Here is a 19,912-nt window from a genome sequence, read left to right on the forward strand (position 1 = left end):
ATTTCACTCCCTCTTTACTTCTTTAATTATTTCAAAAGAGAGGAAGTTCAATTGTTTTTTAATTATTATATTTCTTTAGTTGTTAATAATATAATATGTTAAAATGAATGGTTCCTGCGCAGCACGTGCACAGGGCACTAGTCCTATTAGGACTAGATTGAGAAGCTCTCTGTAGGAGAGCTTCGCACTTCCGTAGAACTTAGATGAAGAGTGATTGACACACTAGACCAATATTACCTAAGTTCTGCCCTATCAGCTTCCCACTATTCCCTGTGTAAGGTCATTCCTTTTAACATAATATAATATAAAATATTTATATCCCCAAGCCTCTAACTTTTTGTTACGTAGTAACAGTCAACCTGTCCATATGAGCTCAGACCCCGTGAAAAAGCAAACCGATTCACATACAAAATTTTATGGTAATCGGTTCGTAGAGTCTCCCCACCTTCAGCAAGCACAGACATATGTTCTGATTGAAATCACGTGATGGATCTAAGGATCTAGAGGATCTAGGGGATCTAGATAATTAAACTCTAGATCCAATAGATCCAAGGGATCCAAAAGAATACAGTAGAATATGAAGTTCTATATAAAGGGATAGGTTTTCATTTGTAGAGCTTCGTGCTCAAGATCAATCATTTAGTATACTCTACTATTAGTTACGAATTGCATATCATTATTGTCATTACTTTAAGTCCCTGCTTGACGCCTAGTTATAAACCACCTCGAGAGCCTAGAGCACTTCCACGTGATCTAGACGGCAAACCTCGTAACACAAAGATAGACTTGTTGCCTCAATATTTAGACCACAAGCTCTTTTCCCTGCCTCGCATCCCTATCTCCAAGCTCTAACAGAACCCGCCTATAACATACCCCGAACTGACCCGAATATGTAACTGAACGCAAATGACCATAATTAAGCATTATCTTTTCGTTCTACTACCAATTTGAACTACCATTCTACTATCACGTGTGTGTGATAATTGCATGTTCTTGTGTAAAACTTGTTTGTAGGCATGATGATAATGCGGCGCAGCTTTGCACCAGCCATTTCCATCTTAAAATGAAACAATTAGAGCTTATATTTCCAACATTTTGGCCACGCGATTACCCGATAAGCCTCACCGATACTTTTGGATCCCATTCGTTGGATTCAGTAACATGGGATGACTTTCCCACAATGGCGATGGCGATGGCGATAAACAAATGAGTCGTGAAGGATTAAAACTTTGCGAGATGGTGAAAGCAGCACGATGTATTTACTGAAGGAGTGCGCTCGGGACGGGGGAACTTGGGTTTTGATGCGGCTATAGGGCGTTACAGGATCTTATCACTACAAGAGGCCTGTAATCTGATACCTGAGCCACCTAATCAAGGCTAAGCGAGCTCATAGGCACCGACCCAGTGTGCCAAATGGCAATTTTGCTGGGGTAATTGTGGGGATTTTGAAGAAACTTTACTGGGGTTTTGACCTCCATGGGGTAAAAGATAAGGCATGGATTTGAGTTGACGATCTTCATCTCATTCGGTGACTTAACGTGGAGTAGCCTCAGTAGCTCAGAAATTCGCTGAAGGATGCTTCCGTCAAGCGTTATAGAAATGCCACAGTACACTACTTCACTGCACTGATCTTGACAAATCTTCTTCCCCGTCAACTTTTAGTAATAAGCAACCGATTGAGAGTTTTAGTTTTCTTTTGAACCCGCCCGAGATGAGTGTCCGACCTTACCGACCAGAACGTTTTTAGTCCGTAATGGACCGACGATCTTGTCCGTGAAGTCATAGCCAAGGAAGATGATCCTTCTCATGCTCGTGTACGTTCCTTGTACACACATAATCTCGTACCATGGGGTCCATTAGTTTTTATCGTACAAACAAAATTCTTATTGAGTATGTTCCAAATGTCATTCATGACTTTATGGTAACGGAAATCAACAGTTCATAAAAATCACTTGTGATAAAATAGAAATATCAGATAAAACCTTTTGCTTACCTCCGTCACTCAAGTATACCTACAAATATCCTGAATTAATTCAATTTGAAGTGTTACAGAGAATGTCATGACCCAATATAGAACTCTGTAGACCACGTGCTTCTTCATTAGAACAAGGTTCTTCTGCGGAGTAGGTCTTGCCGATCACTACAAATCGTAACTATTCCCATTATCAAACCAATCTGACAGTTTTGAATTATTTATCATGTAGGTATCTATTTATCTAGTTATAGAGATCAAGGAATGAATTCGTAATATTTTATATTCATCGCTCAAAATATTATACATTCATTTTTGTACACCTGACATGAAATTATAGGATTGGAGTTAATTCAAGAATTATAAGCATTGCATATTCCGAAAGCTTACTAGTGGTAGTCCGTTGCTTTGGCTTATTAAATCGCGCCACAATCTGAGGGCTGACTGGGGGCGCGCGCCATATCTATTTGAAATTGCTCTAGCTCAGCCTAGTGAATGTAACCTAAGCTTGCATTAGAACTTCAAAATGGTATTTTTCCCCATTTCCCGTGAAGATTACCTCGGAAATTCTAAGACTGGAGGTTAGATTCCTGGGGGCACTTTATCATGTTTTTTCTTCTCGGCCGTGCCGACTCTGACTGGTGATCTTGTACTAGGGTTTCATAGTTTTGGTTGGTCAACTGTCAACAAGAACGTGGTATTGCTGTCTACCTTGCATGCATGCACCGTACAAGGATGTAACCTAGGCAGATGTAGCTACATTTTGAAGGAGCGGAAGGTTGGATGATAACCAAATCAAGAGCGCATAAGATTATATATAAGGCTCATGATTTCCCCAATTTTCTTCTACTTGCTTATCCACTTCCCCAGCTTTCCCCAGCTTTCCCCAGCTTTTCCCTAAGTCCTTTTTTATTTTGGCTGTGTTTCCTTTCTTGTCGGCAAAATGACTTCAGCGAAGGATCAGATTGACCATGTCAATACTGTTGAACATGCTCACCCAACTACCCATGTAGACTTGAATAAAAATGTTACCGCCAAGTAAGTTTTGGTCAATTATTTCAGTTCCCGTGTAACTGGACCATTCGCTAATTACCCACTTATAGAATACAAAATCCTTTAGCTGGATTATCAGAAGCGACTATCATCCGAGACGTAGGAGAATTCGCACAAGCCAACGATCTCAACGATATCCTCCCTTTGCTCGAGAAAGGTGCCTTGGTAGCGGCTGATCCAGGGAGTTTCGAAAGCGTAGAGAGATTGGAGGAAGAAGAGAAAGTGGCTTTACGATATGAAGCGGCGCATAGATGGAGTCATCCAAGGACGCTTTATTTGACAATTATTACCTGTTCTCTCGGCGCCGCGGTCCAAGGTTGGGATCAGACGGGTAGTAATGGAGCGAATCTTTCATTTCCAACAGAGTTTGGTATCGGTCAGGGAGATAACCCCGCTTCTCCTCACCACGATCGTGATAATTGGCTTGTGGGTTTGGTTAACGCAGCTCCATATATTGGGTCTGCTTTTTTGTGAGTCAAGATTATGCTCATTTGACAGTTTATCGTGACTAATTTGGATATAGGGGATGTTGGCTTAGCGATCCTTTCAATGCCTGGTTCGGACGTCGTGGTACAATCTTTATTGCAGCTATCATTTGTGTCTTTACTCCCATTGGAGGAGCTTTTTCAAAATCTTGGGGAACTCTTTTTCTTAGTCGTATAATTCTCGGCATTGGAATGGGTCTGAAAGGAAGCACGGTGCCAATTTTTGCCGCGGAGAATAGCCCAGCTATGATTAGAGGTGCATTAGTTATGTCATGGCAAATGTGGACCGCTTTTGGTATTTTCTTAGGTTTTGCTGCAGTAAGTAGTAGCTCGTTCCAACCGAACGATGGATCATTTAGCTGACATTTCTCCAGAATTTGGTCGTCATTAATACAGGAAAGATTGCATGGAGACTTCAAATTGGCTCTGCATTTATTCCAGCTCTGCCTCTTGCGGCTTTGATTTTCTTCTGTCCAGGCAAGTATTATCCTATCCTTAAAATTCTTCAATTTTTCAATCAACTAACAATTACCACAGAATCTCCACGGTGGTTGATGAAACGAGGAGAATATAGAAGAGCCTACGATTCTCTTTGCCGACTTCGGAAGCACGATCTTTTCGCTGCTCGTGATCTCTACTTCATTGACTGTCAGCTCAAAATCGAAGCAGCCATCGTTGGTAAAACCAACTACGTCAGTAGATTCATCCAACTCTTCACCATTCCCCGTGTACGAAGAGCAACGCTTGCATCGTTCACTGTGATGATTGCCCAGCAGATGTGCGGTATCAACATTATTTCGTTTTATTCTTCGACTATTTTCAAGCAGGCTGGTACTAGTGAAAAGAACGCTCTGATTGCAAGTTTTGGATTTGGATTGGTTAATTTCGTCTTCGCGTAAGTCTTTCTGAAGAGTTTGCCCAAACCTAATACTTCAGTAGCATGATGCTAATGATGTGCCCACTAACTAGCTGGCCAGCTATTTGGACTATTGACACCTTTGGTCGACGCTCTCTACTTCTCTTTACCTTTCCACAGATGGCTTGGTCTCTCCTCGCAGCTGGTCTCTGCTTCCTCATCGATGAGAAATTAACTGCGCATATTGGACTCATCGCGACATTTATTTACATATTCGCCGCATTTTACTCACCAGGAGAAGGACCTGTTCCTTTCACATACTCAGCGGAAGTGTTCCCCTTATCACACAGAGAAGTAGGAATGGGCTGGGCCGTTGCAACATGTTTATTCTGGGCAGCCGTTCTCTCAATCTCTTTCCCTAAGATTTTAGAAACATTCCATCCCGTGGGAGCTTTCTCATTCTACGCGTATGTTGCTCCCCATCTTCCCCAAAATACAAAATCCAACTAACACGACACCACACCAAACAGAGGACTCAACATCGTCGCCTTCGTAATGATATTCCTCTTTGTCCCAGAAACCAAACAACGCACCCTAGAAGAACTCGACTACATTTTCGCCATCCCAACCCGCACGTTCATGAAATATCAAATCACCAAAACCCTTCCATATTGGGTTCAACGATATGTATTCATGAGGAAAAATGCAGTACTAGAGCCACTCTATCATTTTGACGAGACGTCTGATTTCAGAACGCCCGATACGAAAAATTCGGGAAGCCCCGAACAGATTGAGAAGGTGGAGCCGGATAAGAGTAGTGGGAAGGAAAGTGCCGAGATCAATACTTGAGACGATTTATTTAATGGATAATAGAGCGGAAGCAGGAATTTGTGGGGACAGCGTATCTATTTTGGGGAGATAGATGAAGGATACATATGATTGCAGGAAGATGTAACGATGCTGTACTGGAGGCAGCGGCTGCCTAAGGTTCGTCTGGTTGGTAGTTGTGGGTTAAGGCTTTATCACTGGTATTCACTTAGAAGTGAAATCGTTACTAGATCAAGTAGAATGTAGGTAAACTAATTGATAACTAAGTTGAGCACGAAGCTCCTATACTAAGAAACTACTCTAACTATATACTCGTCGTTTCCTTGAGTGCTAGCTATGCTAGCTGGCTAGCAGAGCTAGCATGTCACGTGATCTCCTATTGGCCTCAGGACACTAATCCTGGGACAATTCGTCTCCTGGGATAATATAACTCCTAGGATAATTGTCCTGGGACAAATATTATCCTAGGACGTTTATCCTAGAACGAATAATGTCCTAGGACACTTGTCCTAAGCCATCACGGTTGCCTAAATGGTTTGTCCTAGGATGATTATTATCCTGGGACACATTTTATCCTAGGACACTTGTCCTAGGATTCCTTATCGATAAGGACCTCCTCGGAAACAGCGGCCCAAACCGCCGTACTTGCTTTTATTGTGTTATAATAATCGTGATTCGTGACAGAAGAAAAGTTAACCTATGCCCACCCTACCAAATTATTTCTGTGGTGTATTTTACTTTGTGAAGAGTGAAGTTTGAATTTCGAAGCGAGAGTTTGTTTATACCGGAGTGTGAATCTATATCAAAAGCACGACAGTAAACAAGGACACAGGAGCCAGCCCAACAGTTTGAATTGTAAATGTGCAGCATGATTCGTATATTTCAAGAACACTTGTTATATTGATAACAAAAACCAATTATAAATAACTGACTGCTCTCTAGAATTTCAAAATAAACTTCGTCACTTAATAGAGATCTTATTAATTAAACAAAAATATTTAATATTTTATTCAAAATTTGTTTTTAAATGTTACGACGGATCTCACATACCTAACATCACGTGATTAGCATCATGTGATATGAGGATCCCAGTAGGCTCAGCTGTCCCAGTACAACTGGGACAACTGGGAGCACTGGGACGCATGCCACGATGGTCTATATAATCAAGATGGATTCCCTTTGTATAGAGCTTCGTGCTCAAGATCAATCATTTAGTATACTCTACTATTAGTTACGAATTGCATTATTGTCATTACTTTAAGTCCCTGCTTGACGCCTAGTTATAAACCACCTCGAGAGCCTAGAGCACTTCCACGTGATCTAGACGGCAAACCTCGTAACAGCGATAAGGAAAGTCCAGAACTCTTACAATGATAGGTGACTCAGTCAAAATCTCACGTGTGAAACATTTATATAGATTGTTTGTTGTTACCAACCACAAGAAAGATTTATAGGGGTAGGAAAGTCTTCAATTTCACACCCCTTATTCTCTCAAAATGCGCATTTCCTCCTCATCACTTCTCATTAGCTTAGTTTTCGGGTACTTCTGTGTCGTATCTAACTTGCGCAGGGTACCCTATGTACATCTCTATATCTCTGGGAACCAATACCCTTTTAAGATTATAGATTTGCTTATGAGAATACTTTTACAAGACAGTCACATCAATACTATTAGATAATAGATAAAGTGAAAAGAGGTACATAGACACTATGATTATTTAATTTACACCAAAGTTCCTAAATATACATAGCCATGTCACTCCACGACCTTAGAGTTCACAGAGTCGTATATCATTGATTGTATTGTGACTTCAGTTAATTTCGTTCTGCCTTTACTTTTTTGTCCATGCACTTCCATCGCACCTTTTCAACAGTCCTTCCTTAATGGGCACCTTCAGCAATTTATCTGCCAGCAATCCCCCTTAAAGTATTCTTACTCAAGTAATAGTCTAGTAGTACCTCCATTAAAACAATTTTCTCCGTAACCTTTTGTCTTAGAAAGGTGGTTGAAAGCTTTGTAGGTATCTAATCCTCAAAATATTATGTTACATTGGAATCAACGTGAAAATATGAGGAACTGCGAAGAAGATATTAGAGTCGATCTTGCATCCGGAATATGAATCTAATCATATCATGCGGAACTAAATCGGAGTACATATGAGTTATGCGTAAACAAAAGAGACGGAAGTACCCTAGCCACACTGCCCTTGGAAATGCTGTTATTAGCGAAGTGCTGGATGCTGGTACTCACCCCAGCTAGGAAATAAATTAGTAATACTACGAGTCTCAATCATGAGCTGCGGTTTGGGGACCAAGTAGTCACTCTGAAAATTGAACAGCCATTGACCAACACCAGGGACCTTGATCCTTGGTCTACCTTCCTTTTCGGCTGCTATATCCTTAATCTTCTGGTTAGGATAAAGTTCGATAATCTCATTAAACCCCCTTCTAGCGGCTTTTTGGTCCAAATGCTTGTGCCCCCCCCTCCCCCCCCCCGTAAGAGCGGGAAACGAGATTGGAAAACCTCAACGGGTCCAAATGATAGTTCTACATCAGTGTTCAATCTTTTGATTGTGATGTAGTAGAAAGTTTCTTTGACATCTGCGCTCCATTTCTCCATACTATTCTCCTAAATCTGCCACGTGTTCAATTTGAACGTTGAGAACTCCGTGCTGTAGTCACTGATTGCAATCTTCGAAAGTTTAAGGATAACGAAGAAGAGTTTAAGACAGACTTCAAAATTTTGGGTGGTACAGTGCCCAACAGAGCAGAAACTGTCGATTGCCGATTAAACCAAAAATTGGGATGGATATATTGCACCATGAGCATGTTCAAATTTGAATTTGGTACAACAGCCCTATTCAAGTAGAAGCCTGAGATTCACGGTCAATGTTCATATCATGGAATCAACCTGGAGCGAAGTTAAAACCCCTATTAATAGCACCAAACTACAATATACGGTGTAGATCCTACGGAATGAGTGGCCGAGCGAGTTCATTAACTCCTTGCTTAGAGTCAAAATACCCAAATCTCATGGTCCTTTATCGTACGTGACATGCGAAATCATTCAAAAGCCTTGCTGATACTGCTTAGGATTATATAAAACATACGGTGTCCGAGTTAGAACATCTGATTTGATAGCACTATACCTTAGGGTAGGAAAGATGCTAAGCAAATGGCTGCGCAGGTTCATGAACCCCTCGCTTGGTTCAGAATAGTTAAAACTCACAATTAGCTGTTGTATATAATCAAAATAGCGACAAAAACTCATCAAATACGGCGTTTTTGCCCCTCTGGGGATTATGCAATACGTTCTCGATGAGTAAAGGTTTAAATAGATCTTAGAGTTACCTGTTGTCACCACCATCTTCTTTGGAAATCTTCTTCCTAAAACATACTTGGTACCCTGATAAACTATCCAGATTCCATTAGATAAACGAGACTCCTATTACTGTCGTCGGGGTCACAAAATTCCTCTAACAAGCGGCGTTGATCCTAATCATACTTTTGACCATCACTGCCTTTTCTCTCTTCCTAAAGCAACGAACAATAGAATAAAAATAAATTCCATCGAAACCCAAAGTGCAACCCAGGTTTCCCCTCCACTTTCACCCCCTCAGATGTATCATGGCCCTAATCCAACGACAATGCAAACCATACCACTAGAGTTGTTCGAGAAAATCTGGGAGACGGCAGACACCGGTGTACCTCGAAATGTACCTGTAAGCTGCAGGGTTGTCGGAAATACCTTCGAGATATACAGTGCACAAGCAAAGTCAAATATCACAGCATTGAGCGTTCATTGGAGATCAAGGGAATGGGAAAAATCAGAGAACAATTTAGCCAAGCTCTTGCGGCATAAGGGATGCAAGGGACCTTTCGATCAGATTCAGTCGCTTTACTTCAATCCGAGATGCGACCGAATCTGCCCAGTAAATGAGATGTTGTGGACACCTGAAGCTTTTGAGCTTTTCCGCTGTGTCATGAATGCTACTGGAGTAGAGCGAATCGCCGTCAGTGATTGTTCACACTCAACGGCCAATCTCAATAATCCCTGGGAATTGTTCTTCTGGTGGTCTAACACTGAGAAGTGGTGCTCAAGTTTCAGAGAAATATCGATGTACATAACGAAGTTTTAACATTGATGTGAATCAAAGGACAAAATTTGTTCGATGGACTGGGGTAAATCTCGAGCTCAACCTATACCAGAAGCAGCGTCGCAACCTTCAGATCTTAAAGTCTCTAATTGCCTCCAGGAAAATTCAAGATGCTAAGGAAAAACAAGCCTTGGAAGATGATATCGCGGAGAAAGAAGGAAAGACTAGAATAGAGTTGGATGAGGTGCCCACTTGGTTATACGAGAGTTTACATGAGACAGGCAATCTCAATATTCAGATGATGGTTGAGGTCGGCTCGCTTGATCCTCGGGCTCCAAACATCATAGATGATGCCAGTGATGACGATGATGACAATGAAGATGGAGATGAATATGGAGATGGAGATGGAGATGGAGATGGAGATGGAGATGATGAAGACGGTGAAGATGATGATAATGATGATAATGATGACGACGATGATGATGATAATGATGATAATGATGACGACGATGATGATGATAATGATGACGACGATGATGATAATGGCGATGATGGCGAAGAGGAGACAGACGTTGACGAGGAGCCAGAGGAGGATGAGGGAATAGAAGACGAGGATAGTGACGATTATGTTGAGGAGGAAGATTAAAGATGTTAACAGAGGTATGAGGGCAGGAATTGATCCGCAACACAAATGTATCACGAGCATAACGAGCATAACGAAAAATAGAGAAACTACCCCAATATAACTAAAGGATATTTTAAAATCATTAACTTCGACATCCATTGAAGGTTCCCAATCATGCGAGTCAGCGCCACATTTATGCTCTATGGCAGCAGTAGTGTCCGAAATGATCTGAATGGGACGATGCGCAAGAAATATTTTTAGGAACAGATAAAAAAAATCAAGTTGGAGATGAATCAAAGACATGTAAATATGCTGCCTATCGTGAAATGCTGGTGAGTCTGTGCCTTCCTCCATAAATTTCAAGCCACACAAGTGCCGAAAAACCAATGATTGATCAGCCACTGCCATATTGAGGCTAGAATCCCCATTCAGAGCATTTCTTCAAATTGTGTACATGAGACATCCTTACGACCCATATCCTCATCAAGGTATGACTATTGAAGGTAGTTGAGAGAGCTTTGGAGTCTTACTTAAGACAATAGCTAGCGGACTTCCGCAAGGGTTTCTTTCTTGAAGTTATATATATGTGTGTTTGAAGTTATACATATGTGTGTCTGGACTTCACATCAGCAAGCAGACTTGTGAAAATTTCCTTTTCTAAAGTTGTACTTGTTAGCTACGACTCCTGTTAGAAATTGTACGAGGTTCCTCTTTTCTTCGTCATTGATCCTAGATGACAAAGTAAGATGCAAATATGACATTTCAATTTGAGTAGAAAGTCTGCTACCGTGGATCATCGACTGTTGTGGTGTTCTTTAGTGGATCTTGCCTTGCGTATTTCCCTCGATCATACCGATGAATGCATGGGCACAAAATGATCACAACACGCAATTATCTTCCGGAAGAGAAAGCATTTCAGGACTGCTAAGCGGTCTGAAATTACGATGAGAAAGAAGGCATCGTTGTAAAATTGAGAAAGTAAATACCAAAGGACTACCAAAAAATTCATCCGTATTACTAAAACTGAGGTTAAGCCCTACCAACCGTCCTCGATAATTTCATCACGAACTTTCGCTTAATGCTACGATCTACCTAGCTCCAAACCACAAAACAGGAGATTGGTGTAATGGTCTACACCCATCAAACTTTTGATCAATAAAGGCCACTTATCGAGGAAACCTACCTGGAAATTTTCCAAATTCACTCCAAACATTTCCGAATTTATGTACAAAAACTTTCCATCTCAATTGCAACAGAAACGCGTCCTATTGCAATCTCATCTTTCTTCTAGCCATGCATGTTTAACGTGATTATATCTAGTTAGACCATGCAAAGACCAAGGCAACTTACCCCAAAATTTTCTTGTTCTACTTACTCGAAACACATTCATTATGTTTATTTCAAACCTTTTCTCACTTTCTAACCAAGATATTGTCGGACTCTGAGACCCGAAAGTCCTCAAGCTTTATATGAGGGCAATATCCATGCTCAGCACCAATGGTTATGGTAAACTTATTTGTAAATGTACAAGATAATGTAACATTCACCCAAGAAACCTTCAATTAGCAAAGTTCAAGCACGAGGCTTGCACTTGACATATACTTCAATGCTACACGTCTTTAGCAAGTATGTGCCATGATAGTCTTACATTCAACTGAGTTATCTTGTTTGCGTTTAAACTGCACCGAGAGCACAGTTCTTAAATACAATCCAGCTTCGAGCAGACCAAACCACTGAAAAAAGCCGGATTATCACGACAGTAGGTGAAGATATCACATACAGTACCATATCGCCCCATGTCTGCACTGATTCTAATTTCTTGAAACCTATCCGTGATGAATAAAGTATGTGCCATGATATTACTGTATTCCGTAGGAATACTCTTTTGGTTGGAATTGAAAGCGCAATCCTTAATCCTCTAGAGACTGTAGTATGTCTCTGTATTAGATGTACCCTGCAAGCCTCTATCTTCTTTGGGCGAAGTGTATACCGTGATATTGTTAAATTTGAGGATATGATGTTGTTTTGTTCGTGAAGCATAAATCCAACAACCAAAAACCAATTCCTTCAATCCGTTGTTGCATCTTTCAAGAGGCCTGCTGTGATGACGGCCGTATGTATGTGTATTATTGACGAACGATTTCCCGTCATCTGTTCACCCTAGTCTCTTTCAATACTCTGAAAATACATCGATCTTCAATTCTTTCGATTGATACAGCAAGTCGAACGGTATTGAGTTTAACATCCATTGCAGTGTGATAGCTACAACACCCGCATATCCATATGTCATTTGAAACAGTCAGTGGCCACCCCGCACTCATTGCCACAGCACATCCAATTCAATCGATCTTCGCATCTACACCACATCACAATTCGAAAGCTATATAATAGAATAATTTCTTATCATATCATTTTTCATCGATTTCAACATTCCCGTGATCACAACTCTACACAGTATTTTGACTAATACTAATCGCATCCACCCTCATTCCCGCTCGTTTTCATTAGCGATCCCGCGACGATTTCCCCAACCATTTCTTCATTTCTTCATCCCTTCATTCCCACCCTTTAAGAAGAAATCGCCCAAACACACTCTTCAAACGGCACACTCTCATTAATAATCGCCTCAAAAACACCCCTAGCGATCTCCTCCGGTAATCTCGGCACCGTCTGATTCGCCAACGCTACCGCTCCATCAATAACCTCCTGATTTCTACTCGGCACATTCACATCACCCAACGTTGCCTTGAATCTCGTCGCTTCTCGTACATATGCAGCTCTTTGAGCTAGGAGGTCAACGAGTTGGGCGTTGATGTCGTTAATTCCGGCGCGGACTTGATCAAGGGAATCACAGCATGTTGTTCCATTAGGAAGGGTGTAGGAGGGGGTACCCCATGGAATGGTGCGGTTCGTGTTGATTGGTGATGGAGTGGGGACTGGAGAGTTGTAGCATACAGACGCGGGGTCGGAGACTTGTGTAGGGGTTGTGGCGGAGATGGCGAGAGGAGAGAAAGCGAGGAGGAGAGTTTGGGAAATGGTGGTGAATTTCATGTTGGGTGATTGAAGTTGGTAGGTTTAAGTAGGTAAAGTTAATGATTGATTTAGTCGATGTTCGCTTTCTTTGTTGAACATTGAGGTTGGGAGCGTACTTATATGACAGCCACCAGAAAGGAGTGAGACAATGCGGCTTACAGGGTAAATCATGCTGTTCTCTCCCCTGTAAACTTTATGTATATGCTCGAAACAAGCCTAAACAGCCTATAATGGTTAGAATACATTAAATAGAGTTTGAGTTGTTCTCCGATTGGATATTCAGGCACTAGTCTACAGGCCTTTATCTGCATTTGTTCGATCGAAACTCAATTATAGTGGATTACAGCATCCATACCCCTAGATTACTCGATTTTTCAACAACTGACGATGATAGCATTAAGAATACCGATAAAAGCAACAGAACCTTATCACGAACTTGCAATGTGGATTACGATATGATTTGTATAGTTAAGAAGACCGAAAACTTTGATCTGGCATAATATACGGTGAGATGTCTCAGCATAATCCTTGGCAAGTACAAAGTAGGTTATAGAAATTCTTGCAGTAAAAAAATATAACCATAAGAAAGCGGGGTTCATTTCTTATTTATTATACCGATCTTCATATGTTCAATATGGATAGTTGAACTCTAAAAATCTCACCAAAGTTACTTGAAAAAATAATATCGTGGTTATTCTTAATTCTAAAATTTCAGAAAGGAAAATAATGATTCTATTAGGATCCTCCTTGCACAAAATAAACTCCATGAATCACTGGAGCCCAACGAATCGTTGAGGCTTCTCTTACCAATAGGGGTTGGAAGCGGATCTTTTTTCGCTCATTTGTTCATAGCTTTCGGGGTTGGTACACTCTGCACTCAAAGCTTGAGAAATAGTTCCATATATCTGATCCTCTTTCCAAAGATTTGTTTGCGCGATAACCTTAAAAGATGAAGAAGGTTCAACCGTTTTAATATTCATTTTACAGTATTTAAACATTGTATTTATCCAGCATCTTTTTTTTTCCCCTAAAAGCATAATCATGGTGGAATAGAAGAAGAGTAAGTTTTTCATACATAGCTAAACAGGCTTCTAAATAATATCAATCGTTTATCATAAGAGTCAAAAATCACCAAATCATCACTCATGCATAGATGAATTTTTCTTGCTATATGCCAAGATAGGCCAAAAGGTATATTTGATCTATCTAACATGCGGTGAACGGACAACAGTGGCCCTGTATTTCCGTTACCGTACTTGAACCTCTGATTTGTAGTAACATCAGGCTTAAATAAATTCGAACCTGAAATCAACTCCGAGGTGCTTAAGGTGGTGGTGCGGTTCCATTACCCGGGCCACTTCCATTACCACCCCCATGACCTCCACCACCAAAGAAACCGCTACCAGTAGAACTCTGGTGTCCACCATCAGCTTGGAGAGTTGCAGCAACACTGTAGTAAGAATTATTAGACCAATCCGCCGTTGTATTAATACCAATTTGAATCCATGCCAATAATCCATCCGTGACATCATCACTCAAATACATGAATTCGGGAAACGGATCGAAATCATTCTCGGCTTGGATAACGGACCATCTGTCATCGGCGTTGCTGGTGACTTGTTGAGTATTAGTGTTGTACGGATATGTAGCCTCGACTGCGGTACGGAGAACTTCGTTATAGAAAAGTTGTCCAATGTGTGTTACGGCTCCTCCTTGAATAGTGTTGTTGGGGAAAACAGTAACGTTGGTGTGGGCGAGCAAATGAGTGTGGGTTGCGCGTCCTCGATAATGGCCTGGGAAAATGGTATCGAAAGTTGCGACTCCATCGGAATCAGTGGCTTGGATTCCTCTCAGGAAAGTAGAATTCCAACCTCCGTCGGCTACATTTCCTGTAACGTTGATACCGCCGTACACACCGGTGGCATTCGCATTCCAAATGTCGATGTAGATGTTTGGGACGGGCTCACAGGTTGTTATGTCTATGTATTGCACTTCGAGGTGGAGGGGGACACCGGGTTGTCCGTCGGTCACGTTTTGACGGATACTTTCGCCGAGAACATAGTAAGGACCATCCGTGTTGGCAGGAGTTAGAATGCACGAGGTGTTAGCCGCAAAGATGGTGGATTCGGGTGTGTCAAAGTTGTAATCGAGCACACCAGTTTCATTGTGGTTGATAGCTTCGTAAACCTCAAGTGTGGCGAGATCACGACGGAACTTCTTGGGCACTATTGCCTCAGATTAGTATTGATCGTCGGTAGAATTTAATAGATGTAGCTTTCAAGTGGAACTGTTGCAAATGTGTTTACTCACAAGTCTTGATGTCTCGCTTAGCTCGAAGAGAACGAGCAGCCTCTGCACGACGAGCAACGGATCGTGCCGCAAGTTGACGATGCTTCAAAGATCCAGAGCAAGAGTCGAGCGACCTTTTGGCAGCAGAAGCCATTATATCACGGGCGAAGATTTCTCGCTCGATAGCATGGTCATCATGGTGTTCGCCTGGATGAGCAATGACAGATGTAATGCAAGCTGCTGAAAGAGCAAGAGCAATTTTGGAAATTTGAACCATATTGATGATCGATGTGAATCGAAAATCAGAGAGAATGCTTCTATTCAAGTTTGAAGTGTGAAGTGGAAGTGAAAATGAAGAGGATGATGATGGCAATAAAGAGAGATCTCAAGGTCTTATTTATGTTCTCGAAATACTGAGTCTTTCTTCTGAAATCATACGATAACTATGAATACACCATTTACCATCATCACCATCAGTTTGACCCCTCGTCACCATGAATGTCACTGATACCCACCATCACCAGCATAGTCAGTAGTCCATACAGTCTTGGCAATGTAAAGCCCTGCGGTCTTCGCAATGAACTTCGTAAGCACAGTTCATCCCAGTCGAGCAGTTTCGAAATATCTCATTCATGGTTGGTTCAAAGACACTCAAATATATGGTTGCCGTCCACCATAACCCCTTCTTCTTCCGGGGCCTCGATGATGAAGAATTCCCCATGGGACATATTACGTCGCTTAAAAATGCACATGCACTATGATGGGGATAACCTCATCAAGAACCAGTAAAAATAGCTGTAAAACCAATATAATTCTTGGTACAGGGCCTGTCAAAAGGTCAGGACGCGCAAGTATTATCCGTGAGGGGGGAAGTTAACTGAGCTTGTACAATACTACTGTAATTTACCGACCTATGTACCCCAGTGAGGCCAGTGCCGGAGGTCAAACAATAAGTCGAGACTTTCAGCAGATGTAATATCTAAACTCCAATCTAAATCACACCTGGCTTCCTCAAAATGCATAGAGGAGTAAAAGCCAACATTACTTTGCAACAAAAGCACTAAGATAAGCCTTGCCGAACAACATCCTAATCCATGTGGTATAAAATCTAGATTTACCAAGCAAAACACCATTCTAGGGAATCTATCGAATATCCCAAGAAAAACCAATTCTAGGCCGATTCTAGCCACAACTACCCCATATCCACCCTAGGAAGCCCATCCATCCAACGCAAACCAATCCTCTCCAAAGCGTCGTACGCAATCCCCAAAACCACCAACCCAAACTTCTGTACGCATACCCAACAACTAAAAACCCCACGAATATACAAAGAAGGAGAATAAAAATCACAAAGTTTCATTGGATGAAAGCGGGGTTGTCGTCGCATGTCTCTAAATGCCAAGCGATTGAACTCGTCATCTCGCGAACTACCGGTCTCCACTTTTGTACTCCACTAATTGTTACGAGGTTTGCCGTCTAGATCACGTGGAAGTGCTCTAGGCTCTCGAAGTAGGTTTATAACTAGGCGTCAAGCAGGGACTTGAAGTAATGACAATAATGATATGCAATTCGTAACTAATAGTAGAGTATACTAAATGATTGATCTTGAGCACGAAGCTCTATACAAAAGAAATCCATCTTGATTATATAGTCCTTCGTGCCTATGGTTAACTAGGAATCGTCGTTCCTGGGAACGAGCGTTCCTGGTTGTTCCTAGAAACGTTCGTTCCTCACCGTTCCATCACATGTTTTATGGTCATGTGACATACTAATCGTTTTGGACGTAACACTAATGAGGCTGGTTTCTGGTACTTTGTGCACATGAAGATTCTTGATGAGTTCTGGAATCAATTTATTTACCGCATACTATTGGAATTCGTGATAGAATTGCTGTAAAAATTTATGTTTGTTCTTTTTAATATGAGTCATTAATTGTAGTTTTCGACACTCCTGCTTTCAGATCACTTTTATGTATTAAAAACCTTAATCATCGTCTATTAATAAACTTATAATAAGTTGATTAAATAAATATAAACTTGAACTATTAAATAATTATATAAAATAAATTTTTTTTTTGAAAATATAAATATTATAAATAAAATCTTATTTATATCTTTTAAATAATATATAAATTAAAAATATATATTAATAAAAGAGTGTTTTTAATTTAGATTTTTAATACTTGTATTAAAAAAAATTAAAATATTAATAAATTTTTATATAAATATAAATCAAAAGTTTCGAAATCCATTTTTATAAATCTGAACAAAAATAATTACAGAATATTTGAAAATTGTTCAAACTGAGTTGTTTGGAAGTAGTAGTATTATTAGATGTAGGTTAAACTAAGGATCTAAGTTACAGTAATGGTAGAATTGAAGATATTCCCAATTATGGTCCGTGCACCATAATGGTCATATGACCTCAATTCTAGGCCCATAATGACCTTAATTTCAACAAAAATAGTAATTTTTTTAGAGATTTAAAGATTTTAATCATCAAATTCATTCGTTATAAAAAATTAATAAATAATTATTAGTTTTTGATATAAATAGATGTCCCAAAATAAAAAGTGGCCAGAGAGTAAAGTATGAGACTTGCTGTTGGGTGTATAGACTGAATATCTTAGTATTTACTTTTTATTTGTCTATATAATATATTATAACTAGAAGTGACATAGTACCTAGAAGAAGAAGACATGTGTCAAAAAGGAGAGGAAATATTGATTCAAATACCAAGTTGGCGAGATTTTTCAAAACAACCGACTAGAAGCAAACTACTCGATACAAAAACCTTGTAAATTTCTCCCCCCAAGTAAGTATATCTAGTAGTCGAGATATATCTACAAAAATTCAATTCATACTCCACACCTTCTTCCCCAAAATCCAAGTCTCCCTCAACTCTCCCATTTCATTCATAACCACAAAATCACCCCTCCTACCAACTTCCAGCTTCCCTCTAGACGACAAATCCATTGCATCGGCCACATTTTCCGTAACAGTCATTACGGCCTTCTGAATAGGTATTTGTGCCCATTCTGTAAGATTCCTCGCACATTCATCTAGCGAGATACAAGTGCCTACTAGGGTTTCCGTTCCGGCAATGGTAACTTTATTTCCGGTTTTGAGTTGGGGTTTTGGGATTTGGGGATGCCCTGGGTAGGTACCGTCGGGGAGTCCGGAGAGCTCGATGGAATCGGTTATTAGGATGGCTTTGTTGGGACGGGCGTGGTAGGCGAGGGAGATGATTGATGGGTGGAGACTTTTGGTTGTTAGTTGGAAATGGGGTGATAGAAGAAAAGTAAGAAATAATTGTAATAATAAAGAAAGGGAAACAAGAATGGAAGATGTGTAAAGGCCTAGGAGTGGAAAGTCTAGCTTTACATCTTGTAATTATTACCACGAGATGGGAATGGGAATTTAACACAATTGAGTCGTTTGGAAAGAGACAGATCTTAATATGGAAGTTATCACATATGTGAAGCACACTTTTACATCCATCAGAGTCAAATATTGTACCTACTGAATAGCATCGGCGATCAATGAGAAATATACAGTCCCACTTGATATAATACCTATGAATGTTTAGTGGTCAATTTCCACACATACAATTATGCCAACTTACCAGCCAAGCCAGGTTCTCTATGATGCAAAGGATTCATAGCATTAAATGTATGCGTCAAAAGCTTTGCACCAGCCCTTATACCCGCGAGTCCCTCATCGTAACTAGCTGCACTGTGTCCCATACTCACCTTGATACCATAGAGATGTGTCAATAACGAGATAAATTTCGATGCGCCAGGTAGTTCTGGGGCCATAGTCACAAGCTTAATGGCAGTGTTGAGATTGTGTTCACCATAGACACTTTCAAGCGATGATGACTCGGGAATATGTAAATTCTTCGCGTTATGAGCACCTTTCTTACTGGGAGCCAGGAACGGTCCTTCGACATGCGCACCTAAAACACTCGCACCATTGGCTGAATCAAACGGTCTTAAAAACGGTAGGACATTGTGGAAGACGTCAGGTTCAACGGTAGGTACTGTGGGGTAAAAAGCAGTTACTCCTGTGCTTGGAAGATAATGCGACAATTTCCGTACACCGTCTTGGTAATGGATAGGACTGACATATTCTGTGAAATGAAAGCCCAAGGCACCGTTTATTTGTAAGTCGATGAAACCAGGAGCGATGATATGGTTCTCGAGATCTGTCACTTGGGCATTGGGACTACACTCCTCGTTGGGGATTATCATGCCATTGTCGTCGATGGTGAGGGGAGAGTTGAGTAGGTCACCGTGGATACATTTTCGACAGTTGATGAATTGAGTGTGTCCCATAATTCGACTAATGTTGGGTTTAAATGGATTTAGCGATCAGTAAAGAATGAAGGATGAAGACGGAATTTCTTGTTTTCTTGTTTTACTGTCTTTTCGTCTGTTCTTGATGTAGGAGAACATACATAACAGCGGGGTCAATTGGACATGGTGTTTGAATGTCTACCATCTCCATATTTATATCAGATCTGATTGGTCAAAAATTCATTTGAATTATGGAGACCAATGAATGATCAGAAATATTAGAGGTTTGAAGTTATCCCATCTATTCCACCAGTTCCCTTGGTACTACGTAAGGCTTTAATCCCGACCCGTCAAAAACCTGCACAGACCACCCATCT

At 40.7% G+C, this 19,912-nt stretch overlaps 9 protein-coding genes across 9 annotated transcripts; 3 read left to right on the top strand and 6 right to left on the bottom strand.

Moving 5' to 3' along the window:
* Nucleotides 1-1,063: 1,063 nt before the first annotated feature.
* SS1G_14314 (predicted protein) lies at nucleotides 1,064-1,505 on the top strand (the record flags this gene model as incomplete). Its single annotated transcript, XM_001584651.1, has 2 exons — nucleotides 1,064-1,156; nucleotides 1,377-1,505. 2 exons carry the CDS (start codon nucleotides 1,064-1,066, stop codon nucleotides 1,503-1,505), a joined length of 222 nt encoding a protein of 73 aa, XP_001584701.1.
* A 180-nt stretch (nucleotides 1,506-1,685) lies between these two features.
* On the bottom strand, nucleotides 1,686-1,835 carry SS1G_14315 (predicted protein; the record flags this gene model as incomplete). The annotated part of the gene is made up of 1 exon (XM_001584652.1): nucleotides 1,686-1,835. One exon carries the CDS (start codon nucleotides 1,833-1,835, stop codon nucleotides 1,686-1,688), a length of 150 nt encoding a protein of 49 aa, XP_001584702.1.
* A 1,080-nt stretch (nucleotides 1,836-2,915) lies between these two features.
* SS1G_14316 (hypothetical protein) lies at nucleotides 2,916-5,215 on the top strand (the record flags this gene model as incomplete). The annotated part of the gene is made up of 6 exons (XM_001584653.1): nucleotides 2,916-3,010; nucleotides 3,076-3,495; nucleotides 3,549-3,805; nucleotides 4,048-4,405; nucleotides 4,480-4,833; nucleotides 4,897-5,215. 6 exons carry the CDS (start codon nucleotides 2,916-2,918, stop codon nucleotides 5,213-5,215), a joined length of 1,803 nt encoding a protein of 600 aa, XP_001584703.1.
* A 2,171-nt stretch (nucleotides 5,216-7,386) lies between these two features.
* Nucleotides 7,387-7,814, bottom strand: SS1G_14317 (predicted protein; the record flags this gene model as incomplete). The annotated part of the gene is made up of 3 exons (XM_001584654.1): nucleotides 7,387-7,400; nucleotides 7,446-7,586; nucleotides 7,637-7,814. 3 exons carry the CDS (start codon nucleotides 7,812-7,814, stop codon nucleotides 7,387-7,389), a joined length of 333 nt encoding a protein of 110 aa, XP_001584704.1.
* Nucleotides 7,815-8,841: 1,027 nt separating this feature from the next.
* On the top strand, nucleotides 8,842-9,937 carry SS1G_14318 (predicted protein; the record flags this gene model as incomplete). Its single annotated transcript, XM_001584655.1, has 3 exons — nucleotides 8,842-8,916; nucleotides 9,286-9,314; nucleotides 9,451-9,937. 3 exons carry the CDS (start codon nucleotides 8,842-8,844, stop codon nucleotides 9,935-9,937), a joined length of 591 nt encoding a protein of 196 aa, XP_001584705.1.
* Nucleotides 9,938-11,535: 1,598 nt separating this feature from the next.
* SS1G_14319 (predicted protein) lies at nucleotides 11,536-12,206 on the bottom strand (the record flags this gene model as incomplete). Its single annotated transcript, XM_001584656.1, has 3 exons — nucleotides 11,536-11,649; nucleotides 11,697-11,834; nucleotides 12,105-12,206. 3 exons carry the CDS (start codon nucleotides 12,204-12,206, stop codon nucleotides 11,536-11,538), a joined length of 354 nt encoding a protein of 117 aa, XP_001584706.1.
* A 278-nt stretch (nucleotides 12,207-12,484) lies between these two features.
* Nucleotides 12,485-12,967, bottom strand: SS1G_14320 (predicted protein; the record flags this gene model as incomplete). The annotated part of the gene is made up of 1 exon (XM_001584657.1): nucleotides 12,485-12,967. The coding sequence occupies one exon, from the start codon at nucleotides 12,965-12,967 to the stop codon at nucleotides 12,485-12,487; it is 483 nt and encodes a 160-aa protein (XP_001584707.1).
* Nucleotides 12,968-14,272: 1,305 nt separating this feature from the next.
* On the bottom strand, nucleotides 14,273-15,515 carry SS1G_14321 (hypothetical protein; the record flags this gene model as incomplete). The annotated part of the gene is made up of 2 exons (XM_001584658.1): nucleotides 14,273-15,174; nucleotides 15,260-15,515. The coding sequence occupies 2 exons, from the start codon at nucleotides 15,513-15,515 to the stop codon at nucleotides 14,273-14,275; spliced, it is 1,158 nt and encodes a 385-aa protein (XP_001584708.1).
* Nucleotides 15,516-18,090: 2,575 nt separating this feature from the next.
* Nucleotides 18,091-19,746, bottom strand: SS1G_14322 (hypothetical protein; the record flags this gene model as incomplete). The annotated part of the gene is made up of 4 exons (XM_001584659.1): nucleotides 18,091-18,499; nucleotides 18,761-18,812; nucleotides 18,863-19,581; nucleotides 19,697-19,746. The coding sequence occupies 4 exons, from the start codon at nucleotides 19,744-19,746 to the stop codon at nucleotides 18,091-18,093; spliced, it is 1,230 nt and encodes a 409-aa protein (XP_001584709.1).
* Nucleotides 19,747-19,912: the final 166 nt, after the last annotated feature.

This window comes from Sclerotinia sclerotiorum, genomic scaffold (assembly GCF_000146945.2).
Source record: "Sclerotinia sclerotiorum 1980 UF-70 scaffold_32 genomic scaffold, whole genome shotgun sequence".
NCBI lineage: Eukaryota > Fungi > Ascomycota > Leotiomycetes > Helotiales > Sclerotiniaceae > Sclerotinia > Sclerotinia sclerotiorum.